The sequence below is a fragment of the Triturus cristatus genome, chromosome 11 (genome assembly GCF_964204655.1).
Source record: "Triturus cristatus chromosome 11, aTriCri1.1, whole genome shotgun sequence".
Lineage (NCBI taxonomy): Eukaryota > Metazoa > Chordata > Amphibia > Caudata > Salamandridae > Triturus > Triturus cristatus.
Genome location: NC_140594.1, coordinates 119,228,746 through 119,253,766, shown reverse-complemented (window position 1 = coordinate 119,253,766; position 25,021 = coordinate 119,228,746). Strand labels below are relative to the sequence as shown.

At 47.2% G+C, this 25,021-nt stretch overlaps 1 protein-coding gene across 1 annotated transcript in view; it reads right to left on the bottom strand.

Moving 5' to 3' along the window:
- Positions 1 to 4,464: 4,464 nt before the first annotated feature.
- Positions 4,465 to 25,021, bottom strand: part of RSPH14 (radial spoke head 14 homolog) — a 530,513-nt gene continuing 509,956 nt past the window's right edge. The window contains exons 5-6 of the mRNA XM_085636404.1: positions 20,245 to 20,381; positions 4,465 to 4,881 (exon numbers count right to left, since the gene is read on the bottom strand). Of these exons, the coding sequence (XP_085492530.1) occupies positions 4,643 to 4,881; positions 20,245 to 20,381 (376 nt within the window). The 3' untranslated portion in view covers positions 4,465 to 4,642. The remainder of the gene's footprint in view (positions 4,882 to 20,244; positions 20,382 to 25,021) is intronic.

Below are 25,021 nucleotides of genomic sequence, written 5' to 3'. Positions count from 1 at the left end.
AGTATTACACCATAGACAGCCAGTCTAGTGCATTTAAGATCCCTTGAGCACAGTCCTGACACATCTTTCTCAGAACCCAAGAAATCAGAGGGATGGGAAGAGACATATAGTGGATATGGGAATGCCTCTGCAGATGGAATGTATCATCTAGGACTCCTTGTAGCAGGAGCTGCAGGCAGTGCTTGTTCTAATGAGTGGCAAAAAGGATGCTTCAGAGGGCAAAGATAGACTGAGCCACTTTTGAGTGAAAACACCTCTCATGACTAGCAAGATGGGGCCAACTGAGCGTGTAGGCTCGTATGTTCAGAGAGTCCACATCCAGGCTGTATGTTCTGAGAGTCTGCGACCAGCAAGACATTATAAGCCTGAGCCTAGTGCCTCCAGACAAAGAGCGTGTAAGCCCATGCCATCTTGTTTGTTGGTGTACCACATCACATTCATGTTGTTTGTCAAGAATTGCAATGACCAACCGTGGATGGAGGGCAGGAACGCCTTAACTGCCAGACCAGCAGCTTGGGTAGATCAATATGAGACTTTTGTCCTGTGTCAGACCAGTGGTACCTGATCTCCAGAGAATCAAAATGAATGCCTCAAAGAAGGGAGGAGGCATTGGTCACTCCCATGGCCACAGCCAGCATAGGACAGAAGGGTTTTCCGCATGTGCAGTTGTTTGTTACCTGCCACCACCGCAGTTCTCGAACCACCTCCGGAGAACTCCAAATATGGTCTGTAAGAACTATCCAGTGCTGGGCCCACTGGTGACAAATCCACTACTGGAGTGTACATGTGGCACTACGCGTGGGGCACCAGCAACATTCAGAACTGTGAAGACGAGAAGAGCCCAGTCCCAAAGCATTAGAATCATAGCCTAAATGTCCCAAACTCACTGGGGAGGCATGAAGGTCTTGAGGAAAATAGTAGTCAGCTCTACCCCAATGAAGAGGAGACACTGGTAAGAGCGGTCAGTATGACCTAAGGAGTGTGATGGAGAGCCCAGATAGAAAAGAAAGGTGATTGTGGACTGCACTTGAGCCAACACAAACTGTGAGACCTTTGCCTTCAGAAGCCAGTCAGCAAAGTATGGGAACACAGAGATGATCCCTGACCTTCAAAGATGTGCCACAACCATACACATCACCTTCATGAAGACCTGAGGTGCTGATGTCAGTTAAAACAGAAATCCTGCAAAATGATAGTGGGCAGAGCCCACCTCAAAATGCAGGTACTTCCTGTGTGACTCCAGGATGAGTATATGAAAACACGCATCCTGCAAGTAGGGACAAAATTTAGTCTTAAAGCTCCATAGACAAGAGGACCTGTGAAAGGTCAAGCTGTTTGAACTTTGTGTTTCAAACTCAAAGATCATGAATGAGACAGAGGCTACCGCCATCCTTAAGGACAAGAAAATACCATAAGTAGCTTACTTGCCCTAACTTATTCCCTAGAACCAACTCCACAGACCCTTTGTGAGAACCTCCTGCTGCAGAATGCAAGCGTGATCATCTGAAGTGACAGGAAAGGGGGTGGGAGGACGCAGATACCGCAAGGAAAGGGCATAGCCTTATGTGCCAAATAAAAGGCAACCCGCTCCCCAGAGATCTCAGATGATCCCTCAAGGATGAGTTAAAGCAGTTTTGCAGGGGCTGAGAGGGCGAGGAGGAGAGCTGTTTTGTCCACTATGACTTCTTGAACTCTGTAGCAGTGAAAGAACTTGTTCCAATATTGAATAGGATGGCCAGGGCTGTTGATGGAACTGGTGCCAAAGGAAGCCAGTCCCAAGGATCGAGCCATGGCAAAATCCTGCTTGAAGTACTCCAGAGCCAAATCGGCCTCATCGAAAATGTGAGTTCTATCAAAGAGCATGTCCATCAGATTCACCTGTACATTTACCAAAAACAAAGGGAAGCACATTCAAGTGTAGTGATGGATGGCAATCAAAAAGCCCTTCATTCTGGCCACCTAACCCACCATATCTATGCCAATGTGGATTTGCCTTGCCGTGTCCTGTCTATCATGCACAACTTCCAGAAAATAGTTTCTAAAGTGGACAGGAAGGTTCAGAAAGACCTGACATGCCATCCCCCACAAAGACTGTGAATAATAGGACCAGAAGACCAGTTTCATTGTGGAGCAAAAGTTCTCTGAAAGAAGCCTGAACAACTCTACTTTCTGATTAGGGGCAAGCCATCAGGAACCTTGGATCTCCATGTGCTGAACAATGGCAGTGAATGACTTTGTGGTTCAAGAACAGAGCAGAAGCTGGGTTGTTCGGGTTGTTCGAAGCAAAAGCTTAACAGCCCCAGAGACAGGTTGCAAAATTCCTTTGAGGATGTTGGCCTTGCTCTTCTCCACACGTAACGGTAGCTCAAGGACGTCCGCAGCCTTGCATAAGACAGTTGTGAATGAGGCTAATTCCTCAGTAGGAGGCCACAATGGACAGTGTAGATCCACCTCAGGGGAGGTATCTAGGCCGCTGGCTTTCTGCAGGGCCCGATAGCCACCAATATCCATACTGGTGGGAGAAAATAGATAGCCTGCTTAGCTAGCTATCAACATCATCATCATTGCGGTACAATGTCAGCATCTGATTGGGCGAATCCAAGCCAAAAAGCTTCCCAATCTGAAATAATATTCAGCAGACGGCAGAATCTGTAAGGGGACTCTTCCTCCATTACTTGTTGAGCGTTAGGCCTGGACCTAACTAAAATGCCCCTTTACTTTTGAAAGTTTGCTAAATTCACAACATTTTGTACAGGATCCAAACTCAGGCCGATGGCCCCAAGGATGGTGCAGGAACTGGTGGCAGTGGTGTAACAACTGGCAAGGCCTTCAGGAACAAAAAGATCAGCCAGCGCTAAAACAGTATCAGAAGGAGATGGTGGAATGAGGTTGGCAGACATCAGGTAAGGAGCCTTGGGTGGAAACCCAGTCGGGGAACCCGGAGGACCTTGTCAGGTCGGCAGGAGCACCTGAGGGAGCCGGCATGGGGCGGAAGAGGGACAACATCGCCTGGGTAAAGGTTATGAACTACTGTGGTCAGGTTTAGAGGCTGTGATTGGAGAACAAGCAAAGAATCTTGAAAAGATGTGGATTTAAAAGGAATAAAATCTGGAGAAACTGGATTAATTGTGGCATCTTTGTAATGCATGAAGCAACGCTGTGCGTCCGGCACTGGGTCATCACCTCGCCCCATTTCTTCAAGTGTTTCATAAGCACGTGTTTGGGCGGACCACGTTACCAGGCTTGCACGCAAACAGACCAAATGTTGAACAAATCATTGGATGAAAAGTGGAAGAAACTGGTTTGCCCTCTGTCATCCCCCCTCTTTTAATTTATAAAACATTGGCAGGAACCGCTGTCACAAGGAACCTGTCAATGCATTTTTCCCTTTGGTTCATGGTTCCGTCAGTTGGAAAGCCCTGTATCTAACAGGTTACTTTTTATATTTTCAAAAAGGAAATGCCGAAACTGGATTTTCTTTTTCGAAAATAGTAAATACAATGCTTGCCTCACGATAGGAGAGGGGAGCATTCAGCAGTATTCACTGCCCCTTACCATCAGGGTTTTCCTGGGCACAGAAAACTGACCTGTCATTCCGGCCATCTAAATTAGGTAGGTGGAATAACAAATCAGCCTCCGACGGCCCTTACTCCGCAGGGCCGTCGGATGGGATTAATAATGGTGGAGACAGAGTAGTCTCTGCCATTATTAACCCTAAAGTCCGTCCGCACTTAAATTTGCCCAGCGAACCTTATTCTTAGTGATAAGGTTACTCTGTTGAAACTGCAAAGAAGTATCCTTACCGCAAAGAATTAAATCAACCCCTTAGTCTATCTTCCAGCTATGATCAAGACAATGACTACCTTTCCTAGTTTATGGTTTGCACTATGAACAAGATCTACATAGAAAAAGAAATAAGTATAATGCAGCGATTACCTCAGCCAATCAGAATGCTTAGAATCCTAGTACTGACTACTTTTGTTTCCTGACATTTTAGTTCCAGTGACAAGGGCATAAACGAGATGCATAGCGCATGTCAATTGGCCCACGACGGGTGAGAGTTGGGAAATGGAGCTAACATCTGTCAGCCATTTACAGCTCTTAACTTCCCATCCCTCAATATGCACCCTCACCTTCAGCCCATAACTGCAGGGAATGAAATTAACAGTGGTTGAAGCCTTCTCTGGAGTGCTTCAACCACTGTTCTGTGAAGGACACAAACCACTTTTAACACCCTGAACAAAGGGCAGTACTATCTAAGTATCAATATTACTACTACCACACTTTTCAGGCTTTTTATTCAGCCATAGGAACCCCACCCAGAAACCAAGCCTCATTTCTGGTCAAAAAGCACATGGTTATATTTGCTAATCTAAGGCATATTTTTGAGGATTCGTCTCTGAATAAGGGGGTATCCGTCTATCCCAACCCCTGATTCAGTAGCGCAGACCAAGACACAGTTATAAATAGTAATGTAGCATATTTTATTTCTTTCAAGAGTTTTCTCTTTAGCATGAAGTACCAGTGGAATATTGATCACTACAGGAGGATTGATAGCCCAGAAAAGATCTGGATTCTTCATTCATTGACCAGTGAGAGTTGAGTGCGGTTAGGCGTTGGGCCAGTGGTCCTCCATCGCGGTTTACGGTTTCCACTCGATGACACTCAAGGCTATGGTGGCAGCCTTCCTTACAGCCTCGCTGGGGTCGTCCAGTAGTTCCTGCAGCAATGATGTGTGATCCAGGAGTGTTTTGCGTCCCTCTGACGTTTCTGACAGATTGGTCAAACACTTAAGGGCGTTCAGGCGCATCTTGCTGAGGCAATCCGTAACCAGCGGTAGCAGCGCTGCTATTGCACCAGAGTGAAGGGCTGCATATTTACCTGGACAGAAGAGAAACAAGTAGAGTAGCACCATTAGAAAGGCAGAGTACTCCAGGCACTGGAAGAGGGGCTACAGAACTCCACCTTCCAGCAATTTTTCATGAAAAAGAAAATTAACATTAGATACATTACATTTTTTACAACAGCTCAGAAATTCTGCTCTAAAAAAGGTATTTCATTCTACATTTTACAAAATTGGCCCTTACATTTTGTGCCAAATTATTCAGTCGGTCTAATTATTTGCAATGTTATGCTTAGTGTAAAGACGGATGATGTATGTCAATTCTCTAGTGGAAGTCGGTTTCTGCTAAGTTGTGATAAGCAGCCCCATTCACTGCCTGCTTCTGCTCTCAATGAGGTATGTCCTTGGGACTCCTTAAGAATGTAGTGTACAGGGTTCTCTACCACAAACCTGGCAGTCTACCCTGTCCACCAAACTGGTAATCAGTCCTAGGGGCAGCTCCTCCATTTGAGCGGGTGAGCCCCACAGCTGAAAAATAAAATGATAATAAAGTTCATTTATCACCATTTTATTTTTCAGCAACCCATTCCAAATTAAGTGTCAAGACAGGGCGGGCCAGTGCTGCCAAGTGGCAGCAGCAGGGAGCTGTGCGCTTTAAAATTACCACGTCTCTTTGGTCGGCTGTCTTGTGACGGCCAGCCAGATATGCGCATTGTAAAGTTCTCTAACCTAGATGTCTTAGACAGCTGGGTTAGAGAAAGCGTAGGCCTCCAGTGCTTTTAGGAGCGTTGAGATAGCCGCTCTATCCAAACCTGGCGTTGCTCTCATGGTGTGAGAGCAGCGCCAGGATTGGGTAGTGCAATTTCCTTGTCCAGAGTTTCCAGGTGGAGAGAAGACAGCCGAGGGAGGACGAAGTCGCGCGGCAAGTTAAAAAGGTAAGTCAATTAAATCTATTTTACTTTTTTTGTGCCCCACCACCCTCAGTCCAAGCCATCCACGACTGCCATCCACTCTATTTAGAGTCAGCTGGACCGTCATGTTTCCACATGCGATGCACTCGGTGCCTCAACCAGCAGAATCCATATATTGACAGCCGTAGAAGCTGGGGGGCACTGTTGTAAGTGCCTTACCCCATCTCCCCTATTTAGGGCAGATGTTCTGGTGTACTTTTTTGCTGTTCAGCCTGCTTTGCAAAACCTGGCAGTCTCAAAGAGAAAAAAAATACTGACACACCCTTTGAAAGAAAATAGTGTCACAGTCATTAAGATTTTGTTTTTCAAACATAAACTCCAGCTTTGGGAGTTTGTATTTCTACATCAAAAAACGTTTGCTCAATGGCTGCATGAAACATGGCAGCCCCTCAGCAAACTTTCATTGCCTTCAGAGGAGTGTCTGTGGCAAAGCTCTTCTGAAGGCGTAGAGACCTGTACCAGGCAGGCGGAGATCTCTCACTATGGTTTGTTGTTGTCTGCCAGGACAGCATAGTACATCCCACTGCTGCCCTGCTGGAATGTAGCACAGCTCACCAGAGTCTAAATAGACTTCCTAATAATTAAATTCCTCTATTGAAGAGTGCACTACTTCCTTTTGTTTAAGCACTTGATGTCTGATTCACAAAGTTTGTTTTTGTCGATAAGTGATACTTATGCGGAAGGCATGGCCAAGATTGTCTTGTTACTTACCGGTAATATTCATTACCACGATTAGGGTCCTCCTCGTCCCAGTCCTAACAAAGTGAGGCAATCCTGCCTCCCGACAGTGAATCAGAACGCTAGAATATTTTTCAAAAGGTAACATAGGCCCCTGCCACCCACCGCCATGCTTGTTATCAACAAGTCCAGACACATACACAGCGGGAGGTAGAGAGGTAACAGGACTGGGGCGAGGAGGACCCTAATCGGGGTAATGAAGATTACTGGTAAGTAACAAGACATTACCTCCTCGTCCCAGTCCAAACAAAGTGAGGAACTCACAGGCAGAGACCCAAGAAGAAAAAGGCATGACACCAGGGATCCTTGCAAAAGTACAAAATGTAATCAAAAAAATGATTAAGGAACCACAGCGTACAAAACGCCAACAGCAAAACTGTCCACCGAGGCATGCAAAACATCAAGGCGATAATGTCGAACCAATGTGTGATGGGACTGCCAAGTGGCCGCCCTACAATTCTCCTGGATAGAGACCCCCGCCGCCTCAGCCCAGGAAGCGGACACAGAACGTGTTGAACGACCCTGCACCGGAGACGGAGGAGGCAGACCCACAGACCTATCAGATAGGCAGACCACCAAAAGCACCTAGCAAGTGATGGTGGAAGTAGAAACCATCCACCCCGAGCCACACCCCCACAGAAAACAAACAGGGCAGGTAAAAGACGAAACCCCAGGTTACGGAGGATGAAAACCGAAGGGCCCTGCGAACATCAAGGACGAAGGAACAAGGGAATCCCCATCCACAGGCAAAGCAGGAATGAATCACCTCCTGCAGCAAATGGAGCACTGAGATAACCAGAGGGAGAAAAGCCGGGTCCAGCCAAAGCACTTAACTCACCCACCCGCGGCGACGGCCAACAAAAAAGCCACTGTTAGAAATGGGGGTCTCTAGGTGGCAGAGGTAGGTACCTTTGTCCAAATAGGGACCCTTGCTTCTAGTCAGGGTAAGGGGGATACACACTTTAGATAACCCCTGCTAACCCGCTTGGTAGCTTGGCATGAACAGACAGGCTTATCCCAAAGGCAATGTGTAAAGTATTTGTACCAACACTCACAGTAACACAGTGAAAATGCCACAAATGGACACCACACGGTTGGAAAAATAAAGTATCTTTATCTAAACTTTAACAAGACCAAAACGGCAAAAATCCAACATACAAGTATTAGGAAAAATGACTTTCAATAGGTTTTAACAACTGAGTCCATAGAAAACTATGGATGCGTGATTTCTTGCAAAGTACCTGTCGTTGCGACAAAATTCACCAAGCCAAACAGCCGCATGAGAAGTGTCGAAAAACAAAGAGATGCGTTATTCCTGAGACCTTCATGGATGTGATGCGACAGTTCCGCTGGACACAGGGGAGCAGTGAGTCGGGTCCGGTCTGTAGGGGGAAGTAATGCATCGATTCTGAGATGACTCCGATCCGCGGGTGATGCGTCAGGTAAAACTTGCTGCACTGGGACGATGCGTGGAAATTCAGAATGCGTTGGCGAATGCTGCAGTGGCGTCAGGCCGCGCTGCATCGATTTCTTTAGCCACGATCCCTCGATGCGTCAATTTTTGTAGCGGAGACAGGTGCTGTGTCCGTCAGCAGTGGCGCGGTGGTGCGGGGAGATTCTTCTCCCACCATGGCGTTGTGTCGGAAAAACTGTTGCAAGAAGAGCAATGCATCGATTTTCTTGTTGTTGTGTTGCTTTCCAACTTCCAGCAGCAGAAACAACCTCCAGAGGCCCCACACAGTCACATGCACTCCTGGCAGGTCAGAACTCCCAGCAACGAAGTTCGGGGGAGCCGGGGGTGAAGTCTTTGTGTTCCTGAGACTTCAAAACAGGAGGCAAGCTCTACTCAAGCCCTTGGAGACTTTCCTCAAGCAGGGGTCACAGCACACAGCAAAGTCCTTCTCCTTTCCTTGGCAGAAACAGCAACTGCCTGCCAACCCCAGACACACAGCAAGGGCAATACTTCTCCTCAGTTTCTCCAGCTCTTCTCCTTGGCAAAGGTTCCTCTTGATTCCAGAAGCAGTCTAAAGTTCAGGGGTTTTAGGTCTATTACGTAAACCCAAAATGTCTTTGTTCTCTTTGTGCAGAGAAGCCCTGTGCCCAGTCAAAACCAGGTTCTGGGGGGCACTTTGTAAGTGCACAACAACCTCCATTGTCAGTGTGAGCACTGGCTCCAGACTCACCACAGGGGGGCGGAACCATCATTGTAGAAGGCAGACACAGCCCTATTCAGGTGCAGGTGCTACTCCTCCCACCACTCCAAATGCAGATCAAGCCTATTCAGCCTAGCGCTGACTCTTCCAGACTCTCTGGGGCCACGGCACATCCCCAGCCCCTGTCACTCCAAAGCCAGACAGTCAAAACACATCCTAGCAGAAGCACACAGGATGGCTAAGCAAGAAAATACCTACTTTCTAAAAGTGGTATTTTCAAACACAGAAAGTAAAAATCACCTTTCCTAAAAGATGCATCTTAAGATTCTGAGTTCAGGCACACTAAACTTTATTTTCCTATCTGGTCCCAGTGGTAAGCTATATTTATAAGATGTTATAAATTAACTCCCATGCTTTCCTATGGGACAGATAGCCTTACAATAGTGAAAAACTAAATTGGCAGTTTTTCACTATCAGGACATGCCACACACATCAGGGCATGTCCGGCCTTTCACATACACCGCACCCTGCCCACAGGGGTACCTTGGGCCTACCTAAGAGGTGACTGACATGTACGAAAAGGGAAGGTTAGGACCTGGCAAGTGGGTGCACTTGCCAAGTCAACATGGCAGTTAACACTACGGTGGCAGGTCTGAGTTACCGTTTCAGGACTACTTGTGTGGGCGCCACAATCAGTGCTGCAGGCCCATTAGTAGTAATTGATTTAACAGCCCTGGCACACTCAGTGCACTCTACTAGGGACTGACCAGTAAATCAAATATGCCAATCAGGGAGAACCAATCATAATAACAATTTACACAGAGAGCATATGCACTTTAGTACTGATTAGCAGTGGTAAAGTGCCCAGAGCCCTAAAACCAACAACAACAGGTGAGGAAAAAATAAGCAAAAATTTTGGGGATAACCCTGCAAAAAGGGCCAAGTCCAACAGCCACCTTAGCGGACAACCAGAACAAATCAGCCTCCAACCAAGGCTCAAAAGGGGGCTACAGCAGACCCCGCAAAACAGTAGGCAAATCCCACGAAGGCACAACCACAGGAGAGACAGGAACGACGAAGCTGAAAACCACGCAGAATCCGACTCACCAAAGGAGCAACAACCTCCAAGGAGGCCCCTGGACCCTACAAGCCTGAACCGCAGCCCATCGAGCAGACAAGGTGGAAGGGGAAAGGTCCTTCAAAAACCCAACTCGGAGAAAGACGAAAATAGAAGCCGGATCTCCAAGCACAGGATCCAGACCAAGAGAAGAGCACCAGGAGACAAAAGGGCCCCAATGCGCACCATAGTTCTTAAGTGTCGAAGGCTGACCCGACAACTGAATGTTACAGGCCACCACAAAAGAACAGTCCAAAGACGCCAACGTCAGCCGCTCAAGTGCCAGGCCGTCAGATGCAAGCGACAAAGACAGGTGCACACACAGTAGCGGAGCCGGAACCAAGGGAAGGTGGACAAACCTGCCCCTGCCAGCAGCTGCAAGAGAGGAAACCAAAAAGGGCGAGGCCAAAAAGGAGCATCCAACAGCACAGACACCTTCACCCCCGAATCCTCTGCAGCACCCTCGGGAGGAGGGAAATAGGAGGGAAGGCATACAGAAAGCCCGAAGGCCAAGGAAATGTGAGAGCAACCCCCAAGCCTGAGGACAGACCACCTTGGAACAAAACGGGGTAGAAAAGCATCGTGAGGGGAAGCAAAAAGACCGATCCAGAATCGAAGACAAAGGTCCCGGAACAGAGGAACAGACAAACGGTACAGAGCAGAGGACAGGAGGAGGCAGCCCAAACCATCCGTATGAAAATTCAGATGCCCCTGAACGTAAACAGCCCCAATGCCAACAGACGAGATACCGCCCAGACACAAATCATGGAAGCATGAAGGTACAGAGACGCGCACTTGGACCCCCCATGAAGACTCAAGTAACAACGAGCCACCTGAATGTCGGTACGAATCAAACGTTTTTTCTATTGCCTATAATTTAACCTCAGAAACTCAAAAAATCGCGGCACCGCATACTCAGCCCGTCCAACTTGAGAAACTGCAACAGGAAACATGGAGCACACCAGCGTTCTGACCGATGTCGGACAGCAAATAAAAACAGGCATGGCGGTGGGTGGGAGGGACTTATGTTACCTTTTCAAAAATATTCTAGTGTGCTGATTGGCTGTCGGGAGGCAGGATTGCCTCACTTTGTTAGGACTGGGACGAGGAGGACCCATGAGGGGGTAATGCATCCATACTGGATACTTACTGAGAAGCTTCGTGCTAGGCCCGATCATCCTTCTGCCTTTTATGTGGTGGTGGCCCCTGATGTGACCACCAACTGACTGCAGAGATAACCTGGGGCATAATCTCTCCGGGCCCGCGGAGTGACCGGAGCTGAGTGAAGAGAGGTGCTCAGTCTGCTGTGGATCCAGGCCTGTTGCTGAACTGCAGATCCGGGGCCTGCTGCTGTGCGCATCGGAGAACCGAGGTGACCGACATCGCTGGGGCCTAGGATACGGCCTGTCAGCCTCCCAGTCGGAGTGTCCAGGCTGTCGGATGCGAAAGGCGGGCCCGATGATCTGAAGCACACCTGGCCCCTACCGCTGGAGCCGGCTGTGACACAGCCTGACCCTTATTTGAGTGTTTAACCTCCCCCGGGGCTGTCTAATAGCAGGAGTCGGCTGCGGGGAGCTTAGCGTGGACAGTTGCCACTCCTAAGGAGGTGCCTCGCGCCACCTGGCCCATCAGTCTCCGGGGCGGAAACACATCGCCAACTGGGGGTGCTGCCCGTGGAGTGTTTGAGCTGTCTGGCGTGAAAGGCGGGACCGATGATCTGAGGCAGGCCGGGCCCCTGCCGCGGGACCCGGCTGTGATGTTGCCCGACCTTCATCTGCAGTGCAGGACCTGCCTGCACTATTCGACCCCTGGAGGCTGCTGAGTGCTGCGCATCCCTAGCCACCGAAGACCCAGGCTTCTGGGCTGGTGAGCACTGGAGGGGGCCGCGCTGGGGGCACCTGCACTCCGCTGGGCATTGAGGCCTGGGGCCTCGTATTGCAGGAGAAATCACCCCCATCTGGTCGCTCGAGGGAATTTGATGTGGACTGCTGCTGCTCCTAGGGAGAAGCCCTGCCTTTGCCCTGTGTCATGCTTGGTGCTAACTGACTTTTAGTTCCAAAAAGGATCCTGCCTGGACTTTGCGACATGCCGCGCCCAGGGGGTCTCACATAGGGGCACTTCCGGGGTGGGGAACTCCCGAGAGGACTGCAGCTGGCAGAAGTGCGGGACTGCAGTGTGCCTGTGCTGCTGGAGGCCGTAGACTGACAGGGGCAGTGGGGGTTGAGCGGGGGAAGGGCCTGTCTCCTATTGACTTGGATGTACTGAAAATGGCGCATCCCCACCCACCTCTTGACCGCCCGGGTGGCTGCGAGTTTTCCCTCATGGGGCCATAGCTCTTGCACATGGGCCCCCACTTTTCCGTGGCTCAACTTCTGGAGGTGCCTACTCCTGAGATGGACTACCTGTGTCCGGCAACTCCCCTTCTGGGTTGAGATTTGAGGCAGTTACATCAATGGGATAGCACAGAACCGTCACGAGGAGGTGCCAGGCACCACAGGGTCCTCAATGTAAAGTCTCGAACTTTGAGACTAACCTGCTTTTGATGCTGCCTCAGTGGCGTTATACAATGGCATTGAGAGGTCAGCTTGGCTGTTGAACATCTGTTGCGGGAAACAAACTTTACAACGCAGTCATTACATCGCACTACCTTTACAACGCAGTCATTACAACGCAACTTCCCTTACATCACATGCCATTACAACGCAGCTATTACATTGCATGTCACTACAACGCATGTCATTACAACGCATGTCACTACAACGCATATCATTACAACGCATACCATTAAAACGCATCGTTTTTACCCTTAAACTATCCAACACTTACCCTACTGTTGCACTCACTGGAGTGGGAATAGTAATTTTTACCCCTACACTATCCAACACATACCCTACTGTTGCAATCACCGGAGTGGGAATAGTAATTTTTACTCCTACATTATCCAACACTTACCCTACTGTTGCACTCATTGGAGTGGGAATAGTAATTTTTACCCCTACACTATCCAACACATACCCTACTGTTGCAATCACCGGAGTGGGAATAGTAATTTTTACTCCTACATTATCCAACACTTACCCTACTGTTGCACTCATTGGAGTGGGAATAGTAATTTTTACCCCTACACTATCCAACACTTACCTTATATGCAATGTAATGGTATGTGTTGTAATGGTATAATGCGATGTAATGGAATGTGTTGTAAGTGTAGTTTCTAAAAATGCGTTATGATGGCATGCAATGTAAAATCATGCGTTGTAATGGATGTTGCGATGTAAAAACTGCGTTGTAAAGGCATGCGTTGTAAATGTTTGGATTGTAACGTTTTACATTCATCTGTTGCTGGCGGACTCCTCTTCTTTCCTGTGGCCCTTGTTTGTCCAAGGTGGGGGGCCTCCTCCGAAGGCACTTGTTACCTTCCTTCAAAGCAAGGCCTTCAACCCCCACTCTCCCTTCCTCCCAACTATTTTGGGATACTTCTCGTCATTACATCCGACCACGTGTGAAGCCATTCCTATGTCTCATACCCAGATGGGGAAGAATAGATCCTGCAGAACGGCACCCAGTGAGGCCAGTGTGGAGGCACCCTCCCCGTCGACGCCAAATATGAACAACCTGCAGCATCTTGAAAACATGCTCCATAAACAATCAGAACACTTTGAGAAGGTACTACATGCTATTCTGAAACACCACGACCTCGCTAGAAGCGAAAATTGATGCAGTGTCCCTCGACGTGGGCCTCTTACATGCGGACCACCACAAACTGTCTGAGAGAGACTCGATTAATCAAAATTGGCAATAAGCCAACTGTCCCCTTCAGTACGCAAATTACAGTTTAAGCTTACGACGGTACAGGAGGAACTGGCGGCTTTATATCACACGGCGCAAGATGCGGAAGAGCGCTCTCGGCGCAACAACGTCCGCTTTATTTGATTCCTGGAGCTTCCTAGTTCTGAGCCCTTCCTGGAAGAGTGGCCGATGGGCACAGTATTGAAGGACAGGATACCTGGTCTGTTCTCTGTTGAGAGGGCGCATTGCGTCTCGGGGCACCCACCTCGGGCTGGAGCACCACCCCGCCCTCTCATTGGCCAATTTCTCAATTGCCGGGACCGGGGCCTTATCCTCCAGCTCTTCCGACCTAAGGGCATGCTTTGAAAACACAATCATTGCGGCCTACCCTGACTATACTCTGGAGGTCCAATGTCAGCGCGGCTCCTTCATAAGTCAAGCAATGTCTGCGCAAATTGCAAGTCCGATACGCAGTCTTGTACCCGGCAAAGCTTAGGGTCATCGACGGCGACTCTTCTCATATATTTATCACTCCGGAGGACATCTAAACCGGGGAACAGCCACTACATCGCAGCTGTTACCCCGTATGCAATTACAACGCAAGCATCACCACGCATGCGTTGTAACAACGCGTAGTCTTTGCTACGCATTTTTTACAATGCATGTGCGTTTACAACGCATGCCTTTACAACGAATTTCATTGTAAAGGTATGTATGGTAAAAGCACATACGTTGTAAAAATATATAGGCGATCCACGTCGTTGCTTCCTCAGAAAACAAGTGACTTACCTGTAACTACAGTTATCCAGTATTGGTATATTTCATAGATTCACATGCCTGAATCATTCCCCGTCGTCGGGATGGGAGTCCCACAGTAAAATACAAAAGCAGTGCCATAAACACTAAATAGGCTAAAAAAGGGCCTAAGGCCATCTATTAGTAGCCTATCTTTGTCCTTTTTCAAAAAAGGACCAAAGTTGGCTCCAGCCAATCAGCTGTTAGAACCCTCTAGAACACTCCCAGCAGAGGCAAGTTCTCTTCAGATTTTCCAAGCACAAGTGGGAAGTAAGTATACCCAAAATCAATGAGAACTGACTCCACGGGGAGGAGGGTGGGTTGCATGTGAATCTATGAAAGATACCAATACTGGATAACTGTAGTTACAGGTAAGTTAACTTGTTTTCTTATCCGGTATTGGGGTATCTTTCATGGATTCACATGCCAGAATCAGAATAGCAAGCAGTACCCTAATAGTCGTTAGCGGAAGGTGGGAGACATGTCATTTTAAACTCCCAATAGTTATCCACTATCTTTCACACAATGCATGTGCCAAGCATTATAATATATTGAAATATTAAAACAGTGAACGTTGACGTAACCATACAAATATACATCACAAATCATATTAAGGTACACATTGCCAAATACAGTTACTTGATCACTTATTCTAATTAAGATTAGAGAAAGAAAAAACAAGAAAAGCATTCCTTTATGAAAATGAAAGAATCTGACCTTAGTTAAAAAAAGACGTATCACAGCTTGCCCAACAGCTGCATCCTCCCGTTGTGCAGATTGGAGGCAGTAGTGTCTGGTAAACGTGTGGACATTTTTCGATGTCGCAGCACGGCATATTTTGTCTAATGTCACTCCAGCAAACAAGGCTGTAGTGATTGTTCTTGTGGAGTGTGCCTTAGCCCACGCTGTCAGAGGTTTGTTTGCTTTTTCACGGCAGAACTGTATCGCAGATGCGACCCATCTGGCGATTGTGGCTTTCATTACTGCGGTTCCGTGTTTTCCTTGACCATAGGCCACTAGAAGTTGATCTGTTTTCCTTATTTCCTTTGTTTTGTGAAGATAGAATTTCAAACATCTTTTGACATCCAATGTATGCAAAGTTCATTCAGCTGGGCTAGATAGATTTGGAAAGGAAGCTTGTAATATCTCCGGTTCATTTAGGTGAAATTGCGTTGGTACTTTCGGAATGAACTTAGGATTTGTCCTAAGAGCTATGTAATTCTCTGTAAAGTGTAGGAAAGGTTCTTTGATTGAAAACGCCTGTAGCTCACTCACTCTTCTTGTAGAGGTAAGAGCTAGCAAGAGGGATACCTTCCATGTGAGAAATGTAAGTTCTGCTTTATAAATTGGTTCAAAGGGTCGTCTCATCAATTGTGCTAGGACCACATTGAGTTTCCACTCTGGAGGAGAAGCGCACCGGAGGAAAAGCGCGGAACAGGCCTCTCATAAATTGTTTTATGAGAGGAGATGAACAGAGAGAAGGAATCTGAGGAGATTTCCTGTACCGGGAAATTGCAGCCAGGTGGACTTTTACTGAAGAGAAGGTGAGACCTGACTTAGCTGGTGAGAGTTTGTAAGGTAAGATCTGCTCAGCAGGGGCTTGCAGTGGATGAACTTTGTTCCTTCCGCACGGGATTTAGCAAGTATTTCTCTACAGTCCTGTGAAATATTGAGATCCTTAAATTCTAGGAATTCAGGAGCCATGTGTGCAAGTGAAGAGAAACTGCATCCGGATGAATCACTTGACCCTTGTTCCTCGATAACATCGTTGGTGACGGATGAAGACAAATGGGTCTGTCTTGTGACAATAGAAGTAGCTCCGGGAACCAATACTGCCTGGGCCAACGTGGTACTATCAAAATTAGGCGACAGCCTTCCGACTTCATTTTGATTAGCACCCTGGGGATCAATGGGATGGGGGGAAAAGCGTAGGCATATACCCCTGACCATCGTATTAAAAGGGCATTCCCCCTTGACCGCGGTAGTGGGAACATGCTGGCATAATACTGGCATTTTGTGTTCTCCTTCATTGCAAACAGGTCCAGAGCTGGTTTCACCCATCTTTGAAAGATCCTGTCCACCTGTGCTTGCTCTAGCTCCCACTCGTGGCAGCTGGACTGAGACCTGCTTAGTGTATCTGCTTGGGTATTGTGCAGAACCCTGACATGCTCTGCCCTCAACGAGATTCCATGGAGCGTTGTCCATTCCCATAGATCCTGCGTATCTTGAGATAGCGTCATGGATTTCGTTCCTCCTTGTTTGTTTATATAATACATGTTGGTCGTATTGTCCGTATGGACCAGCACTGAGGAACCTGTTATTCTTGGAAGGAGAGCCTGAAGAGATAGGAATCTGGCTTTGAGTTCCAATCTGTTGATGTGTTTTTTCTGTATCGAAGACCATTTGCCCTGGATTTGCAAATCCTGCAGATGACCTCCCCATCCCTCCATGAAGGCGTCTGTTGTCAGAATGAAATCTGGGGTACTTTGTAGAAAGGTTAGACCTTGAACAAGATTTGGCGTTTGAGACCACCATTGCAGTGTTTCCACCATCCTTGTTGTGATTCGAATTACATCTTCGAAGGATCCCGAAGCTTGTTGCCACTGTTTCTGTAGTTCCTCCTGGAGAGGTCTCATCTTTAGCCTTGCTAAAGGTATTACATTTATTGCTGACGAGCACATCCCTAGGAGCGATTTGAACATTGGTACAGAAACTGACTTTCTACCTGAAATGGTCCTTGCCAACCTTTGGAGTTGCATCTGTCTCTCTTGAGACAAAAATGCTTTGCATTGGACGGTGTCCAGAGATGCTCCCAGAAACGATATTACCTGAGTTGTACGTAAATTAGATTTTTCTCTGTTTAGAGTGAGTCCCAATGTATTGAATAGATGGAGACAAGCTGTCGTTGTCTGATCGGCTTCCTGCTCTGTTGCAGCTTTGAGCAGCCAATGGTCGAGGTATGGAAAAACTTGAAACCCCAGAGATCGCAAGGCTGTTGCTACTGGTGCTAGGCACTTGGTAAAAATCCGTGGTGCTGATTTTAGACCAAATGGGAGCGCTTTGAATTGATAGTGGGTACCAGCCACTGTGAACCTTGTGCTTGGGTGGATTGGGATATGAAAATATGCGTCTTCCATGTCGAGTGAAGTCATGAAATCTCCTTTGTTTAAGCATCCCAGAATATCGGAGAGTGTTACCATCCTGAATGTCTGTTTTTTAAGAAACGTGTTGAGTTTCCTTAGGTCCAGAATCGGTAGCCATTCTCCTGACTTCTTTCTTATTAGGAAGAAAAGAGAATAGAAACCTCTTCCTCTCTGAGTGAATGGTACTTCCTCTATAGCTTCTTTGAGGAGCATGATCAAGACTTATTTTCGCAATAAGTGAAGACGAGGGGGAGTGGGACTCCCGGGAAGAGTAATAGGTGGTTTTTGAATACATTCTAGGGTGTGACCCTTGGTGACTAGGTCCAACACCCAGCAGTCTGATGTTATCTTGTGCCACCGCTGTGCATAAGAAGACATTTTTGCACTCATGGGCAGGGAGGGAAATTTGACTGGTACCCTGATGTACTCATTGTTTTCTGCCAGAGCCACGGCCCTGTTGGGGTGTTCGCTTGCAGTCTCCCTGGCGAGAGAAACCAGCTGTCGATGATTTACGATACGATTGCGTGTTGTACGATTGGCGATATTGAGGTTGGCATTGTTGGTATTGTTGAGCTCTTTGATATTCGCATTTGTAGGTGGTGAGTCCTCGCCCTCTGGTGCCTCTAAAAGCTACTCTTCTATACTGTAGAGATCCCAAGGACTTTGCGGTATCTCTATCATTCTTAATCACCAAAAGAGCCTCGTCGATATGTTTTACAAAAAGCGACTCTCCATCATACTCCTTGTCAAGAATCTTAGCGTGAACCTCAGGTCTGAAGGTAGTAGCTTTCAGCCACCCCTGGCGTCGAAGTACTACCGCTCCCGCCAATTGTCTGAATCAATTGTTTTGGAGGCAGCCCGTTCACCTTCCAATAGAATCTTTCAGGCATCCTGTCTGCTTTCGTCCGGATTGAGGTCTATCAGCCCTGCCATATCTGACCACATTTGACAGTCATAGCGGCAGATAATGGCCAACGCATTTGCTGCTCGGATTGTTGCAGCTGCCATCAAAGAAAATTTCTTACCCAAAAGGTCCATCCGATGTCCCTCTCTGTCTGGTGGCGTAGTAATTGGCGTCACCGGATTCTTCGAATGTCTCTGTGCAGCCTGAGAGATGACAGAATCTGGCTTTGGGTGTCCAATAAGGCAAGATGGTGAGTCCTCCGGAGCTCTAAATTTCTTCTCTACACGAGGCCGTACCGCTGGCATGGAGGCCGGCGTCTTCATAATTTTTACCTCCTCCTGCCATACATGGTCGATAATTGGAATCAAACGTACCACCTTCCTTGTGTCCTCTTTAAAATCGTACAGAAAACATTCTGTTTATTTTACAGTAATGGGTAAGTGGAACCTATTGGCTGCCCTCTGCATCAAATTGTGAAAAACCCCCAATGTGTTCTGGAGGAGAATCTGAAGGTAAGTGTGGAGGAGGGGATGGTGTAGGGATTACATAATCATCCCAAGTATCAGGAACAGATGTCGGATCAGGTAATTTCCCTTCTTCAACCTCATCCTCTGAAGAGAAAATGTTTTGATCTCCAGGGTCAGTTGGAACTGGCCCGTTGCATTTGCCGGTGTACTAGGCACTAGAGGTTCCGGTACTGTTGTTGGTACTTCCACCTGAGGAACCTGGTGTTCTGGTGGACTTTGTTGTGGAGAGAATCTTTGTCTGTAATCTGCTAACATGGCTTGCAGATCCTGTATCAATGACGGTGGTAAATGAGCCATTTCTCTGTGGTGCGGTTCCTGTCGGAGATTAATTATATATTGTTCCTGATAATAATGTGCCTCATGGTAATCTTCCTCCTCCTCATCATCATCATCATCCTGGCATTTTACATGGAGCACAAGTGGACTGTGAGCTACCCCATATAGGCCGTTATCATCCTCATCCTCATCATCTTCCTTCCCAATATAACCTATCATAACCTGAAGGTCAATGCAATGATTATCCTGGATAACAGCGAATCACACTGCCATTGTTCTCACAGCCAAGTCCTGACTTATATAACCAACTCTCTCTTCAACCAAGAGAGTACAAGTCATCAATACATATATTCTGCTAGTTTAGCTCCTAGTGGTAACTCTTTTAATTAAGTTCAATTGTAATGTTTTGTGGCATTGTGTTTACTTTTGAAGCCACCGACACAAAAGCTGAAGGGACATTTTACGTTGGTTTATGCCTCTGAAAGCATTAACCAACCCTTCTTCCAGGGCCATACAGGGTTGGACATTTAGCATCTACTCCAATAAGGTCATTTACAATATTTCTGAGGATCAGATATTCAGGTAAATGCGATAAGTCTCAATTGTTTTAAAGAGTAAGTTACACTCACTGTGTTGACTTGTGGCTTGGAGTATTTATCGATTTACTCATGCTTATCATATACAGAACCAATGGATATTTACGGTTTTATCTCTTGTAAGATACAATCTTACATATCGAGCCTTCTGTATGGTACTCTGAATCATTGTAAACAATCCTTTGACTATTTGTAAATGTTACAGTGTTTGATTAAATAAGGATTTTGGAAAACAATCACAAGCTTAAGCCGCATTCAGTTCACTTATCTTGATATTTGTGGGGGGTGGAGCTTCTGCATGAGCACTTACTGTCATGATATAGTTTTAGAAGCTCATCACACAAAGGTGCCAGTGGCACATTAAGGTAGGATCTCACATTGTTCACTCTTACCTGGAGTAGTGATGGTGGCGTTCATCAAGGCCCCCGCAGCGTTGGCACGCACCTCTGCGTCGGTGTCACCTAGGAGCAGCACCAGTATGGGGATGACCTCTTCCTTACATACAGCATCTTTCCCAGCCATGGGCAGGCTGATAGATTCAGAAAGAGAAAGAAGGTAACATTAATTACAAAGTAAGAGGACAGGCGGGATGATAAATGATTAACAACTTCTTCTAACCAGAGTGAGTTCTTTTTGCTTTACACTTGATGCAATGAAAAACATACTTTCACCTATAATCAACAGAATTGCCAAAGCAAATATTGTTGACTTTTGCATAGTGTGCACACACAGAGCTATCCAACATCCATCTATACACACAAATTGAAAAAGATCACACAAAGTTGCACACTCAAGAAAACCTGAGTGTCATCTACATGGGCCATAAAAGGGAAGGCAAAGGAGCTACTGCGGCAGGGTGTGCCAAAGGAAGAACTCTGCGGTGCCTCACAAGCCAATGTCTTAATTGGGCAATGGAGAGAAGACAGAATGACCACCTGAGAGCGGTCACAGAAAAAGGTAGAAACTCAAATCCTGCATCTGGTCAAACGACAGAGTAGGTGGAAAGGCCATTCCCCCTTGATCATTGGGCATTTTGAGTTTATCCAGATCAGTGACCAGCACAGGTTCTGTGGCATGAAGAGACAGAAAGGCCAACTGGGCAGGTCCAATCTAATATAAGACTCAATGAAACAATACAGATGATTGGTTGATCACTTTCACGATGATCTTAGCAGTAAAAGGGTGAAGGATGAAAATTGCTCAATACGCGCAGATCTACTGATATGTTTTTAAACAAAGGAATAACCAGAGGTTGATTTCACTCCAAGGAGACAGAGGCAGAGGCAATAGAGTGCATGCAGAGCTTCATAATGCCATAAAAACTCCTCCAGAGGCAAGATCGCCCTTCACTGAGACAGGAGACAAATCAGTTGGCAAATAACTTAGGTTCTTATGCCTGGATGCTTTGACCTTCAAAGAAGGTAGTAGCAGAGACTGCAACTAGGATAGAAACTTTTCATGAAATAAAGTCAAACAGTGAGTTGAGAAGCTCAGTCGAAGGGGGAGGGGGGGGGGGGGGTGAAGTTTGACCTTAGTCCAGACATTAAAATTCACCATCGCAACAAGACTGGAGGTGCTCATGGCAAGTGACTACGTGCTCAGTGAGACCAAAGTAAAGACACCCCGTAGAGGGTGGTAAGCTAGCACAGAGGAGCAGGTTCAAAAGGAAGAAGAAAGGATGTTACAAGAGTCCAGCTCAGTGGAAAGTTTCAAGCAGAGTAATGCAAAGGTTTTCTATCAAAATGTAAGCACGCGCTACACTAAGTTTAGACATGTGGCCCAGATAGAAGAATTTATAGGTGGGGGCCCCAGCTATTGCTACCGAAATGATCTCACTTCAAGAAAGTAAACTGTATTGTATTCCACAATACCTAAATTAAAATTAAAAAGATGTTCACAAATACTTATTGTAAACACATCAGTTAGCACAGAAAATAGTATCAAATTGCACAGGCAGTTGTGTCAGTCACAGTGAAAGGGCAACATGGTTAATGTTCTGGCCAATTAGCATATCAGCTTGTTACAGATTTTAAAAAAAAGTTACAATGCACTTTCATGGCCTACAGATGTTACAGTAAATGTGCTGCGCGGGTCCCGCTTCGAGGAGGAGACCAGTGGGTGCCACGGACTTCGTGCTGACACCTGGAGGACTGCTGGGGCGTGCTGAGGGACACTAGCAGGGCTGCGAGCAGAGTTGCAGGGACTCCATTTCCCAGGAGTCCCTGCCTGGCCAACCTGCCACACCTGGCCCGCTCTACCTGCTTGTCACGCCCCCCGTGTGTATTTAGCAGTAATAGCCTGCCGCTGCGCGGGAGCGTCCCGGGAGAAGCCCGGGAGAAGGGCGGGACCGTCTGTGGCGGTCCGTGGTCGGTCGTGGTTGGGTTGGGCCACCCCCCCTGCTCTCTTATATTTTTTGGTCATATCGTTGTGTAAACATCACCCTGTTGTGGTAACCATGCCTTTACGTTCTGGAAAGGAACGCACTGATAAGCTGCAGACTACCAAGGGGGTAGTCTCTGGCCCCTTAGACGCCTTTATCACCAGGGCTACAGGTATTCTTGAAAAAGAGATAGCCATGGTCGAAAAACGGCTTTCATTAGATCTGGTTAGCGGGAAACGCTCTTCATTAGGAAAATTGGCCACAATACCCAGCCCTGATGCACTGGCCCCGAGTACGAGCAACCACTTGGTCGAAGCCGCGGTGGATGTGCACCGTGAGGTGGAGGGGGAAGGTCTATCTTTGACTTCTTCAGAAAGTGATTCAAACCCTGACGACATACAAGGTAGTGGGGGTGAGGGCAGTGTGCTCCTGGCCAGTCAATCTCAGTCGGACTCATCCATGGATGAGGACTCTCTGAGAAATGTACCCCGCAAAAGGAAAAGATGCAAGGGCCACCAGAGGGGGGGTGTTACTAAGATCCAAAGACCCAATGCTCCAGCTCAGCCCACCATCATAATCCCCGAAGTCACCCCCACCTCACACCCTGTCTTGGTTTTAAATGATCCCCTGTGCCCTCCCCATATCCCCTTTGGGTCCTCGGACCCATGTCCTACCTGTTATAGTAGTGATGATAGCCTGCTGGCCAAAATGGAAGCTGTGTTTAAAACTCTTTTACTTCCCGTACTTGAAAGAACACGTTTGATGACCTTAAAGTTGGACGCACTTGAGACTCTTGTAAACACCAATACTGGCTTTTTAAAAAAGATAGTTAACCCTCAAAATGCCCTGGGGAATCCTAGTTCTTCGAGTAATTCTAAAGGCCAGAGAAATGTAACCATAGGTAAACTTCCATCCTCAGCATCTGCTAGACCAGTATCCACTAAGCCTAATCCTAACAAAAACAAGGGCTCAGTGGCAGGGGGGAGCTCTGGGAATAATGATTGTACGCCTGTACCAGCCACTTTGCTACAGGTGCCAAAGAAGGCTTCTTTTAAATTTAACCAACAATGCCAGCCGAACATTCCTACACCTCCTCTGGCTACTTGGGTACAAGATAATGCGAGTGGTGTTCCGAGTACATCATCACCGCCCAAAATAAGTAATGGAGTAAAGGGGAGCAGATCCATCAACCCCCCTATTCCCCTTGTGAAAGCAAATAAACGGGCACCCCCCTGTACAGACCTACCTTCAGAAGCCACCCCATACACGATAGTTCTAACAGGTGTTGCCCCACTTAGGGAGGGTTCAAATGAATCACATGGGGACCTCAGAAACAAAGTTGTATTCTGGCTAAATAAAAACCGCCCTCTTCCCCCCTCCTCCTCGACTGAAATATTGTTTGTGAGAAGAGTTGAATGGGTGAGCCACTGTACCAAGGACCTAGAGGGGGACTGCATCATTATATCCTTTAAGGATCCCTGGGTGGTAGATTTCCTGCGTAGGGAAGCAAGGTTTGGGAGGTTGGGTGATGTGCAGACCCTGGGCCTTGGATATTTTCATCCCAAACGATTCTGCGAGTTCACATCTAGTCATACCTTCCCTAGAAGACCTGTTAGGAGAAATCTTGCTGATAGACCACCTTACATCCCGCAGTACCCTTTATTGTCTAATCGCTACGAACCCCTCTCTGGCCTGGAGTGTATCGATTGACTTCACCCGGTAGCTGGCAGCGGGAGTGTTCTGGGTAACCAAGTGGGTGGGGCTGACAGAGTCTGTACTGAGGTATCTATCCAGGGGGGTGTCATCATGGAGAAGGAGAAGGTGGCGGACTCTGCATATCATCATCAAGATGACAACATGGTGGAGGGTTCCCAATTTAATATAGTCTCATCGTTGGGAGTGGATCATTGTAGCATGCATAGCACAACAACACCCAGTCAGGTCGTGACACTCAAATTAGCATCATGGAATGTAGCAGGGTTGAAGGGGCGTATGGCTTCAGAGGACTGGCTGGATTTTATTGATACTTTTGATATCCTACTGTTCCAGGAGAGCTGGGCCCCTGATCCAATTCATAGGGCCGGGTTCCTAAATTTTTTTAAACCAGCAATAAGGGGCAATAAAGGTCGAGCATCGGGGGGGTTAGTGATCTGGGTTAAACAGTCCATTGGCTACCGACCAATGGAAATTGTTCTGGATAACCCGGACCTCTTGGGAATTAGATTAAGTAAGGATAACTGCCAGGACATTGTAGTCATTAACATCTATGCACGTGGTCAACCTGGAGGGCGCTGTCCTAGTATCCTAGATGTGTTAGACTCTTACCTTGAAGGGATAGGGAGAGACAAGTTACTCCTCCTAGCAGGGGACCTCAACTGCACCTTTGAGCCTCTTTATAATGCGGGGGAGGACCTGGGGTTTGAGGGGGACACTGTCTGGAATATCCCGATGCTGTCTTTGAATAATATTAAAAGAGGCTCTGAGGCAGCTTTACACTGGATGGGGTTGTGTCTGGACTGGGGTTTGAGGGCAACCAATGGTCGTACGGCCTCTGATAAGGATGGAAAACCCACTTTTGACAATGGGGTGAGGAAAAGTAGAATAGATTACATCTTGTTAAAAATTGAATATTGGTCACTCTTGGATGATATGGAAGTTGTGTCTCGTCCTGAAAGTGACCAAAACCCTTTGTCATTAAGCATGAGACTCCCAGGTGGATTTGGCAGGTCTATAACTGCTGTTCATCTAACAGGTGATGCTATCTTGACAAACGATAGAAGAAGGCTCAG